Source organism: Zootoca vivipara, chromosome 11 (assembly GCF_965207765.1).
Source record: "Zootoca vivipara chromosome 11, rZooViv2.hap1.1, whole genome shotgun sequence".
In the NCBI taxonomy this organism is placed as follows: Eukaryota; Metazoa; Chordata; class Lepidosauria; order Squamata; family Lacertidae; genus Zootoca; species Zootoca vivipara.
In genome coordinates this window covers 39,283,919-39,295,310 of record NC_142594.1, presented here as the reverse complement: position 1 = coordinate 39,295,310, position 11,392 = coordinate 39,283,919, and the positions used below count along the sequence as shown (strand labels likewise).

At 48.3% G+C, this 11,392-nt stretch overlaps 1 protein-coding gene across 1 annotated transcript; it reads right to left on the bottom strand.

Moving 5' to 3' along the window:
* Nucleotides 1–644: 644 nt before the first annotated feature.
* BAMBI (BMP and activin membrane bound inhibitor) lies at nucleotides 645–11,004 on the bottom strand. The gene is made up of 3 exons (XM_035129460.3): nucleotides 10,591–11,004; nucleotides 4,059–4,346; nucleotides 645–1,516 (listed from the first exon to the last, which is right to left on the bottom strand). The coding sequence occupies exons 1-3, from the start codon at nucleotides 10,664–10,666 to the stop codon at nucleotides 1,098–1,100; spliced, it is 783 nt and encodes a 260-aa protein (XP_034985351.3). The 5' UTR covers nucleotides 10,667–11,004; the 3' UTR covers nucleotides 645–1,097.
* Between the last annotated feature and the right edge of the window lie 388 nt (nucleotides 11,005–11,392).

Here is an 11,392-nt window from a genome sequence, read left to right as displayed (position 1 = left end):
ACATCATTCATATTTGGGGAAGGCATAAGGACTGCTGCCCATCTGTCTGCCGAATAAATCTTCCATGCATTGTAATTTCCTCCAAGGAGCTCAAGGTGACACACACACACACACACACACACACACACACACACCGCTCCCTATTTTAACCTGTGGAAGTATGTCAGGCCAAAGGGTCACCCATGGAGCTTCATTACCAAATGGGGATTTGAAGCTAGGTCAACTTCAGCCTTCTCTAACCACTGCACAGCCCAGCCCTTCCTGCTAACAGATCCCAGAATATGCCTGGAATATTTTTGACTCCAAGAAGACACGAGTTGGCTGACTGTTCTGTTCCATGCTGCCTAGTGGAAGATTAGAATCTGCATGATACAGAAGCTGTAGCTGGACCACAAATTTGCCTTTAGAGGAAAAGGGCACGAAATACGTTTTTTTCTGCTGTCTGAAAAGCTGAAGCATTGAAAAGGTTAGCAAGGGAAGGCAGCAGATTCAGGTTATGTGAATTTACCTGGATGAACACCAGAGTTCACTTACGTGAACCTTACTAAACACTGAAGGAAACTATGGTTAACAGTTTGTGTAGTGCTTCTGCTAGAAGGGTAGTGCTTCGTACACAAAACCACAAAATAGGTTTCAGGCAAATATAGATATATATATATAATTAATTAATTATATTTTAAAAATCTTTACATCAGAACTTGCATACAATTTAATAGTATAACCCAAAATTTCCACCTCCCTACAGCTCAGACAACCCTGTTAACAGTGTGTACAACTTCTCGGTTTTTTTTTTTTTTTTTTTGCTTTCATAACTTTAAAGCAACCAATACATTTGAATGTATTTACTCTGTGCAAATAAGGTAACTTTTGGGATCCTTCAGAAGACATATATCCAAGGTTCAATCTGCAGAGGTCCTTTGTTTTCTTAAAAAAACAAAACAAAAACAATTAATGACTGTAGGCTTTCCCTGTATAAAGTGCTCCTGTCCAGCAGAACCCAAAGGCCTTGGAAAAGTTTTCCTAGCAATTTTAAAGAACAAAATTTTAAAATATTTTCATATATATATTTATAAAAAAAAGACCAGACGACGATGTGATCACACAAATTCCAGCTTTCCATGCCCGCCATACATTCCCCAGTGGACGAGCGAGAGTATTTTGTCATTGGCCAGGTCTGGCTGCCTCATCTTGTCGCAGGTCATGCAGCAGTTCTCGTGCCCCGTGACTGGCACCATGCACTCCAAGTCTAGCTTGGCAACCTGTCCCTTTTTGGAATGATGCCCATGGAAGCTGTAGTGCAATCGGGAGAGCATCTGCTGCCGCTGGTCTTGCAGTCTTTTGTTCTCGCTCCTGAGCATGCGGAGAGCTAGCATGATGAGGAGCACCAGGATCAGCCCGCCAGCGATGGGGACAGCAATGACAGCTGCCCGGAACCACAGTTCTTTGGAAGAGGTCAGCTCCTGAACCTTCGTGATGAGGTTTCTGCTGCTCTCGTGCTGGTATCTGCTCCCTTGGCCTGCAAGAGAGAAGAGAGGGGTGGTGTTCAGAAAGGTCCCTTCCGTTCCACATTCCGAAGCCTGTGTTTCAACTGCAAAAAGTGGAAGCTTCCCCAAGCCTCCCCCCTTTTTAGACTACCCTCTCAGGTGATGGAAGGGGGAAAGGTCTGCTCATTTCAAAGAAGGGTGCCCCCTACATTTTTTCTCCCTAACCTGATCATGACCCAAAGCTTGCCAATTCTAGAGAAACTCGGCTATTCGCTTAGGCTACGCTGGATCCAGAGAACCCTATTGCTCTCCAGACATTGTTGAACTCCCAAGTCTCATCAGCCCCAGGTCAAGGGCCAGGGTGGTGGGTGTTGTAATCCAGCAACATCCGGAGGGTCACAGGTACCCCAGCCCAGGGTCATGCAGTAATGTGACCAGTGTTAACCCATGTTGCAATTTGCACAACAATGCACCACTGTATTTGGAATCTGTGTGTGCCAGACAGGAGGGCATTTCTATGGCCTTAGATCAGGCACCCCCAAACTCCGGCCCTCCAGATGTTTTGGACTACAATTCCCATCTTCCCCGACCACTGGTCCTGTTAGCTAGGGATCATGGGAGTTGTAGGCCAAAACATCTGGAGGGCCGCAGTTTGGGGATGCCTGCCTTAGATGCTCGCATTATCACCAAAGATAAACGAAGATCAGTTTGGTGCTATATGTGGACACCAGGAACCCAGCTTTCAATTCAATAGCTCTACACTTCTGTACATATTACATGTTTAAAAAGGTAAAGGTAAAGGGACCCCTGACCATTAGGTCCAGTCGTGACCGACTCTGGGGTTGCGCGCTCATCTCGCATTATTGGCCGAGGGAGCCGGCGTATAGCTTCCAGGTCATGTGGCCAGCATGACAAAGCCGCTTCTGGCAAACCAGAGCAGCACATGGAAACGCCGTTTACCTTCCCGCTGTAGCGGTTCCTATTTATCTACTTGCATTTTGATGTGCTTTCGAACTGCTAGGTTGGCAGGAGCTGGGACCAAGCAACGGGAGCTCACCCCATCACAGGGATTCGAACTGCCGACCTTAGGCACACACAAAATGTAATGGAATATTGCAGTGCATAGGAACACACACCAAGGAGAGAGGACCAAACTGAAACTATTTGCTCTGTGCATGCAGAGGCAAATGCAGGTTTGTTCCAAAGCACATGGAAATCTCAGCTCTGCAATTTACAAGGTGACCCATGGGCAGGTTGCTATCTCTTCTTTTCACATGATTGCAAAGATAAATGAGAGTTGTGAGGTGCTTTAGCAAGCCACACAAAAACGTTTTAAAGAACTATTGTAACAGGCATTTGGTTTAGGTAAAGGTAAAGGGTTGCGCGCTCATCTCGCATTATTGGCCGAGGGAGCCGGCGTACAGCTTCCAGGTCATGTGGCCAGCATGACAAAGCCGCTTCTGGCGAAACCAGAGCAGTGCACGGAAACGCCGTTTACCTTCCCGCTGTAGCGGTCCCTATTTATCTACTTGCACTTTGATGTGCTTTTGTACTGCTAGGTTGGCAGGAGCTGGGACCGAGCAACGGCAGCTCACTCCGTCGCAGGGATTCGAACCGCCAACCTTCTGATCAGCAAGCCCTAGGCTCTGTGGTTTAACCCACAGCACCACCTGGGTCCCTGGGTACTAGTGACTATCATTAAGGAAGCAAAAACAAAACAATTGTTGCATCTCATGTACACAAAGCAGCCAGATGGTCCCCACCCCCTGCAAAGTATTGGTTTTGGGCTTTTGGCTAAGCTTTATTATAGGAATGGGGAAGCTGTGTCCTGCCCTAACATTGTTGGACTACAACTCCCATCATCTCTGACCAATGATTGTGCTGGGTGGGGTTGATGGGATTTGTAATCCAACATCCCGAGGACCACAAGCCTTCCATGCAAGGAAACATCAACTTCAATGTTATGAATACACCAGGCACATCAATTCAATTAAATGGATACACCCAGTGATGGAGAGATTTATTTTTATTTTACTTCCATGACCTGCAGGGCATAAGTGAAATTGCAACACCAAAGTTTGTTGAGTCAGATGAATTATTTGCATACTTTTAAATAACTAACTTCACCCGGCTGTGGGAAAAGTCATTGGGACTTTATTCTCTTTGACGCGATGATTTCACCTTCGTGTATGCGAAGTAACAAAGCAGCAGATTTAAATTAAAAGCTGTGTGCATGTTTTCATTAAAACTTAACAGGCTTCCATAAAGTTCCTTTGCACATTCTAATAGTTTTATTTTTTTTCCCTGACTAAATTGGGCACAATTAGGTTTCTTAAAGTAGTGCCCCTCCCTGAACAAGTTTTCCCAGGCAAGATGCCAGGCCTGCTTGAAAAGGAGCAAACTTTGTGTCTCATGCTAATGCAGATACAAAAGATATTTGGCAGAGATCTGTCTAGCCACATGCCTCCCACTCCAGCGCACCTAGTTGTATTAAAAGGCCAAAATCATTAGCAGACAAAACAAGGTCTTGCCTGTTGCAAGCAAACCTATGTATCAGACGAGAGCACGACTTACCCGAAGACTCTCCTCTGGAAGGAGAGAGAACATCGTACAGCCCTCTGTAGTTGCACATATCTTCGTGACAACACTCCAACATAGGAATGGCAGTGCCAGAGTGGTTTTGGGCCTGTTTAGCTTGACAGATGTCCGATGTGCTTGCAAGAGAGTCCAAGCAGCCATGAGTAAGTGGGGAATGGCTGTTCTGCGGGTCAAGCAGTCTAGAGAAGCAAGCGTTGAGCTCAGATTTGCACATGTAGCCTGTCGCAACACAGTGTGCAGCATCACAGTAGCATCTAATTTCACCTGCAACAAAAGTAAAGTGGCAAGCTTGTTAGTCCGCAGCAAATCAGGAAGGATATAGATACTCTGTATCCTCTCAATACTGGCATTAAGATGGGTGAGTAACAAATAAAGTAAGTGTCTCTTTTGAAAGCAGGCTTGGAGACGGAGCCCTCCAGAGGTTTCTTGGACTACATCTCCCATCATCCATGATAAGTGCAGTGCCCATACTGGCTGTGGCTGATGGGTGTTGTAGTCATAGCTGTCAAGTTTTCCCTTTTCTCACGAGGAAGCCTATTCAGCATAATGGAATTTCCCTTTTTAAAAGGGAGAACTTGACAGCTATGGCTGTAGTCCAAAAACAGCTGGAGGGGACCATGATGCCTATCCGTGCTATAGATCAAGGATTTCAACACAGATCTCTCTAGAACTGGTCAACAGAGCTGCGCACAGCCATGGGAAAAGACAATCCATTAATAGTCCTATTGTACAGGCAAGCATCTCCAGGGGAGATATATAAGCAAACAGGACATGGATAATCATGGCAGAAAAACATGTTTCCTGGCAATTTTGCCAAACCACTGAGACATGGAAGCCCTTCCAGATTTTCTGCAGACCATGCAGAGATCTATCTACCTTTCGTCCATCCCTGGCTCTTGCTCTGCATAGTGTACAAGATCCTCATAGCAGACATGACAAATTGGGGCCCCTGTGGGGAGGATGGTGTTGCATAGAATCCAAAATTGCCACCACATGGGAGGAGCTGCCATGTGTAGGTGGGCTTTAACTTACTGTACTTAGCCAAGGAACTGGGGAGAGAGGCCTAACCTCTTATGCAAAACTGAAGACAGCATCCCTGTGCCCCTTGAGTAGGCACAAAGTTGTAAGAGTTTCCATCAAAAACTGCAATATGGATGGTTCTGCCCCACCTGCAGAACCATCAGCAATTCAGCTGCAGTAGAACAAGTCACCACTGTAGCAGCTGAAGCAGTAGGCGCATGGGAATTAGGGGGCTTATTCCTTATGAAGCAAAGTTCCATAGGCAAAAATCTGTAAACTGGCCACTTATCACATTCCAGCTCATCTCCAGGTCTTTGGGCAGCAATAACTCCCCCTTTAGCATCTTTGCAAATCTGCAGGTACTTGTCCTTTACATTACCTTTGATACTAGTTACTATAAACCAAGGCTGAAAACCTTGTGGCCATTCAGATGTTGCTGGAATACAACTTCCATTTATGCCCAACCGTTGGGCTATACTGACTTAGGCTTATATGGAAACTGAACCTACTGCTACTGGTTCTCTATCTCTACTCTAAAACGAAACCTACATTGCATACGTCAGCGTATAGCAAAGTCAAAAGCACACTTCAAATATTTACGCCTGGCAGAATTAATCAAAGCGGTTGGAATTGTTTACTGCCTTTTGGCACAGTACCAATATTTAAGAGCTTTAGCCAACACCTTATGAAATTATGTATTAAAATCATGCGTGTATTTTTATTTAAGTTAATTCTTAACACAAGGATTGCTTTGTTGGGTCCATCTCACCCGGCAATTCATTTCCAAAAGTCGCCCCTGGGAAACTCACGAAACAGGACAATAGTCACACATCCCATTTGTGCCAAGCATCTGGCTTCTCACAGCATCATCTTCTCATGCAAAATATAGTTTTAGTCTTTATTATAAAACAGGAAATCTTCAGTTTACAATCAGAGTGTGTTGCTTGCCAAAATCAACCTCTTTCAACTTATATGAAAGCTCATAAATGGGGGGAGGTGGTAAGATTGAACCCTCCTTCCACCACCTCCCTCCCCCCCCCATTTGCCCACTCCCCAATCCATCATGTGGTCAAAAATGGTAAACATTTGGACGGAAAATACTCTACTGTTTGTATGGAACAAAAAATGCACAGGAAACCACAAAAATTTCTGAAGGAAGTGCTTAAAAAAACACATTCATTTTACATTCTTCAGAAATGCATTCATTTTACTATACAGAGAAACCGTACTCATTTCAGCTCAAATCTGTTCCATCAGTTCAGAGCATGAAAGAAAGGAAGTTGGGAGGCAAGCTGGATCTGTCTCTCAGTTTCAGAAACTACTGGAGGAAGTGTATTAACAACCACAATGATGAATAGCACTTATTTTAGAGGGGGGGGGCAATTCAGCCACAAGAGAATTGCCACTTATTCCTTTTTAAAAAAAGCCAAGCCCTTACAATCATAACTTCCTCGTGCCAAATTAAGAGTTATTACGTCTATATTTAAGGGACATAGGTACCCGGAGATGAATTTTTAGCACCCAGGTTATATTTCACTATATATACACTACAGTATGTCCCAGCTTATGCTTAAGATATGAATTACAAACACATACATACAGTTCTGCAGGGTTTGCCTGCCAGACTATCTTAAGTTCAGCCTTCACTAGAATGCCATTACATTTTAATAAACTGCTTAATCAAAGCCAAATGACACAGTGCCCGTATGTAAACAAGCTTGCCCCTCATTTGTGTAAATGTGTGAAGCAAGATCTGAAGCCCAAGCCTGCCAAAGAATACATGCAGTTCAAAAGCTTGCTTAAACATTCAGAGAACTAGTTTGACAGAAAGCATTTCCCTTATTCAGTTGCTTGGAAGTCTTTCATCACAGAGATGAAATAAGTGTTTGCATTTTTGGGAGTCCCTTGAGGTTCTCCACCAAAACAGGTAACCAGAGCAAGATTCAAAAAATAATATGGGATGTGTTACATGTCACCAAGCAGGTGACATTCACATTCCGGACATCCTTCTTCAAGCAGTTGGGCCCAGAAGTCCAATTTTCTTAGATTTACAGAAGGCACCTCTCTTTCCTTAAGGACCTCTGTTCCTCCACCACGAATCTGTAACTTCCTAAGTCCCCTTTTCGAAAGCAAATGTCATTTAAGCAACTATTGTCCAGCAAATTGAGACCGACAGCTGAACAGCTTTCACTGAAACAAGTTATGGATAAACACAAAACACTCTTTTTTTTGGGGGGGGGGGAGAGGAAAATCAATAAGCTAGTCCTTTCCCACCCCAGTCTTAAGAGAGCATCTCAAGGGAGAAAATGTTTCAATCGTTCATACAATCCTCTTTTCCTGACCAAGCACAGTCTCATAAACAAAACATGATGGACTAGTCATCGGGTTATTTCAACTCCATTTTAATTAGAGACACATTCCACCACCTCCCCCTCAGCAGAAGAGAATGGCATTTTTGTGTTATCGTACTTTTGAAGGGGGGAAACAAACCTTTTATTTCTGTCAATTCATAAAGTTTCTTCCTGAACTATGGAAAAGGGCAGGGAGGGTATTTGGTATTTTCAAACAGTGAACAATGCCCTTTCTGTTCCCCTCCTCTTTCTTGTTACTGTATGTAGCTATTAAAGAAAAATGTCTGCTTTTAGTCAAGGTGGCTACAGGAGAGACTGCAGGCTTCTCCGAAAGCTTTTGAAGTCGACAGCAGCCAGAAGTCTGTGATCCCCTAATTATATCATTATCAGGCGCATAGTTTCAGTATCTGCAACTGCACATTACTCTCAGTCACTCCCTTCTCTGCCCCTCTTTGATGGGGCCAGAAGACTTCCCTCTGCTTGCTGCAAGGGCTGTTATTTGGGGTTAATTACACCCTTCTTTCCAAAATAAATAAATACTGTAGCACATCAGCACTGTGCTAGCTTATCCTTTAACCTCCTCTCTGTGAAACGTGGCAATTATAGGGAGACATCAACTCTCCCATTCCCTCCTCTCCCTCCCCCAGTTAAGTTTTTATTCTTTAAAGTGGAGAGGAGGGAAGAAGAGTGTGGATTGTGTGAGCTCAGACACACACACAGGGGAGTTTCAAACATTTGCAACAAGATGCTTAACAGTTCACATCTCATGCTCACAATCAGGGTGCACAGCCCAATCCTGCACATGTTTACTCAGAAGTAAACCTCATCTGTAAATTAAAGGATTCAAGTGCTGGTTCACAGGATCACACAGCCTGAGCACAATTTTGGTTGTTGCCGCTTTGCAGGAGCAAACTTCTTTTAAGTCCCTTACTTGCATGGGCTGGATTTCTCCTCATGCCACGAGGGAGAAGGGAGGGCATACAGTCGGGTCTCTTTCCAATTTTACCTTATCAACAGGAAAAGCAGCAAACAGGTAAAGCTTGCCTTGGGCCAGCGCTGCTTTCTGGAGCTTGGAGAGGGAGAAGAAGTGGGTGGGTGTGGGCTGGAGACGTTCAGAAGTTCATTAAAGAAAACCTAACAAAAACATTTTGACAACCGCTTGCCCCCAAGGTTTGACTTCCCTCAATGAAGCGGGGCAAGGCTGGGGGGGGGAGAGAAAGGGGAAGGAAACCCAAGCAACGCCACTTCCAAGAACAGGCGAGCTTGTTCTGGCCTGCGAAGCTCAGCCCAGGAGGAAACATGACACGCTCACAAAGCCTTGGCAGAGCGCTTCAAAGGCTGCGCCGGGCCGGGCGCACGGAGCTCGCCAGCCGCAGGAGGGGAGAGAGCAGCGGGAGCAGCAGCAGGAGAAGCCCCGGCCGGGCAAGGGGAGGGCAGTTGCCCCGGGGAACTTGCGGGGGGACAGCTACCGGGCTTGCCTCGCTGGCTGGGAGCTGCTGCCGCCGCCCCACCAAGCCACCTCCGACCGGCGGCAACCCTGCCAAAAGAAAGCTAAGCTCGCTCTTGCTTCTGCCGGTAGCAGACCAAACGGACAGGGCCAAAGACACCCGAACCCGGCCCCGACATCACCCCCAGGTTTCACTCCGCAGCCTGGGGAAAGGAAATAAAAGCTGGGGCTTGAGACCGCACGAAGCTGCTCCCCGCAAATGCTCCCCTGGAATGGCTGCTGCTGCGCGCACACAGCCCTCTTGACGGTCACTGCCAACGCGCACCCGCCACCGACGGTGTCCCTCCAGGGGGGCTAGCGGGAGGGAGGCAGCTTTGCGACCCACTGCAACCCCGACGGGGCAGCTGCTGCAGAGACCCTGGGCGCCTTTGGCGAGGGAATTGGAAGGGGCCCGCAGTCGGGTTTATGCGCAGGGCCGGGCGCAGTCGGCCACCCAGAGCGGGAGTTGCTACGGATCAGCCCCTTGGAAGTTTTAAATCCCGCTCGGTTTCGATTAGAAGGCGAGGCCGAGCCTCTCCTGGATGCCGCACCGACAGCCCAGAGGACGACAGCAGCGCCCCCTTCCGCAGGTCGTGCGCTCCTGCATCACCCGCCCAGCCAAGGCCCGTCTCTCTCTTCAGGAAAGAAAAAGCCTCCGGGTGCTCCCGAGTACCCGCCCCGTCTCCTCCAGCAGCCCTCCCCCTGACCCTACAGGAAGCCTCGCAGCAGCTCTTCAAAGGTTTCCCCCGGGGCGACAATCCTCACGTTAAGCCTTTGTGAGGTTGTCAACACGCACCAGCACTCGCCAGCCCACCACGTTGCTCTGCAAAACAACCCCAAGCCCTCGCCTCCCTCTTCGAGGAGTTGTCTTCATTCCGGGGACTAAGATAGGTTACGCGCACGCACACGCTTCGAAACAGTATTTCATCGTATTTTGTTTTGACCCCCTCCCCGCCATAGCTGCCAAGTTATCCCTTTTTTTTAAGGGATTTTCCCTTATGCTGAATAGGCTTCCTCACGAGAAAAGGGAAAACTTGGCAGCTATGCTCCCCGCTCTTTTTAGGGCAAAAAAAAAACAATCTGAAAGCTGCCGAAGGGTAGAAATGCATTAAATAAGACATCTCAAAAGGAGGGGAGCTGCTTGCGCCAAAAAGAGCCCATAATCCGGTCCTAAGCATGTTGACTTGGAAGCGAGCCCCACTGAGTTCGAGCGCAAACTAGTCATGCTTTTCTACTGAACACAAATGGGGCTTTCCTCTGAATAACCATGTACTGTATAGGACAGCGCGTACACTGCGATATGTAAAGTGGTGCTAGTTTTACGTTATCCTATTTCCTCTTCTTTGGGAATAAATACCATAAGATCCGTGCGCTTTGCTTCCGAGGAGACGCGCACAGGACCGGGCTGCACGTTCCAGTGGGAACCGGACTGTCCCCCTGTCAAAATAGCGGCGTGATATGACGACGGTCCCGTTAGCACCACCAACGCGGAGTCCATCGCTTGCCTTGGTTTTTTTTGTGCTCAACGCGCGGCTTTTGCCTTCTCTTTCCCTCTGCCTACCGACCGACACGATCTCTGACAAGCCCCCCGCGAACTTAAAAGTCTCCCCGCCAGGATTGGAAAGGAGTCCCTCTCGTGAGCCGGACTCACCTTTCGTTAGCAGGATGGCCATGGCGCACAGCTCCAGTTGCAGCCACACGAAGATGAAGCTGGAGTGGCGATCCATTTAACCCTCCCCGCACGGGCCTCGCCGCCGCTGCTGCTGCCGCCGCCGCCGCCCGAGTCTCCGCGCTCCCTCCAGGGCTCTCGTCCCCTTGCAACGCTGCAAGGCAATGCCTCGGCCGGGCACAGCGCATGGACCCCGCCGCGGGCTGCCCTTCGCTACCCGCTGTCGACCTCGGCCGGCTCCTGGAGCTGTAAGCCTTTCTCACGCGCGCCCCGAGCCCTGCTGCAGCCGCATCGGAAACCTCACTACGCCCGAATCTCGCTCCGGCGCTCCCACCTCAGCGCGCAGGACGAGCGACTGTCCGGCTCGGCTCTCTGGGCGCCCCGCGCTCGCTCTGTAAATAATGCTCCCGCCCCGCCGCCTGACCCGCCTCGGCCCGCCCCTCGGCCCGCCCCTCGCTCCCCTCCAGAACGGCTCCCATAGGCGGCGGCGCCGCGTCACTCAAAGCAGCGGGAAGGGGCAGAAGGTAGGATGTGTCACGCAGCGCCAGCAGCTCCGCTTCACTTTCTCCCGGGCTTGAGCTGCGGTGTAATTAGTAGCGCAAACATTGGGGGGGTGTAATTAAGCCAAATGAACTTCTGGGGATCCGGGAGGGGCGAGCTCTGAAGGGTGGTTCCCCTACCCCTCTTTAAAAAAAAAAGGCATTCCTCTTCCAAACTTGGTGCTAAAAGGGAGGAGGAATGAAACAAACTCTTAGCACCCACTTGCAGCACAGCAATCCGATTC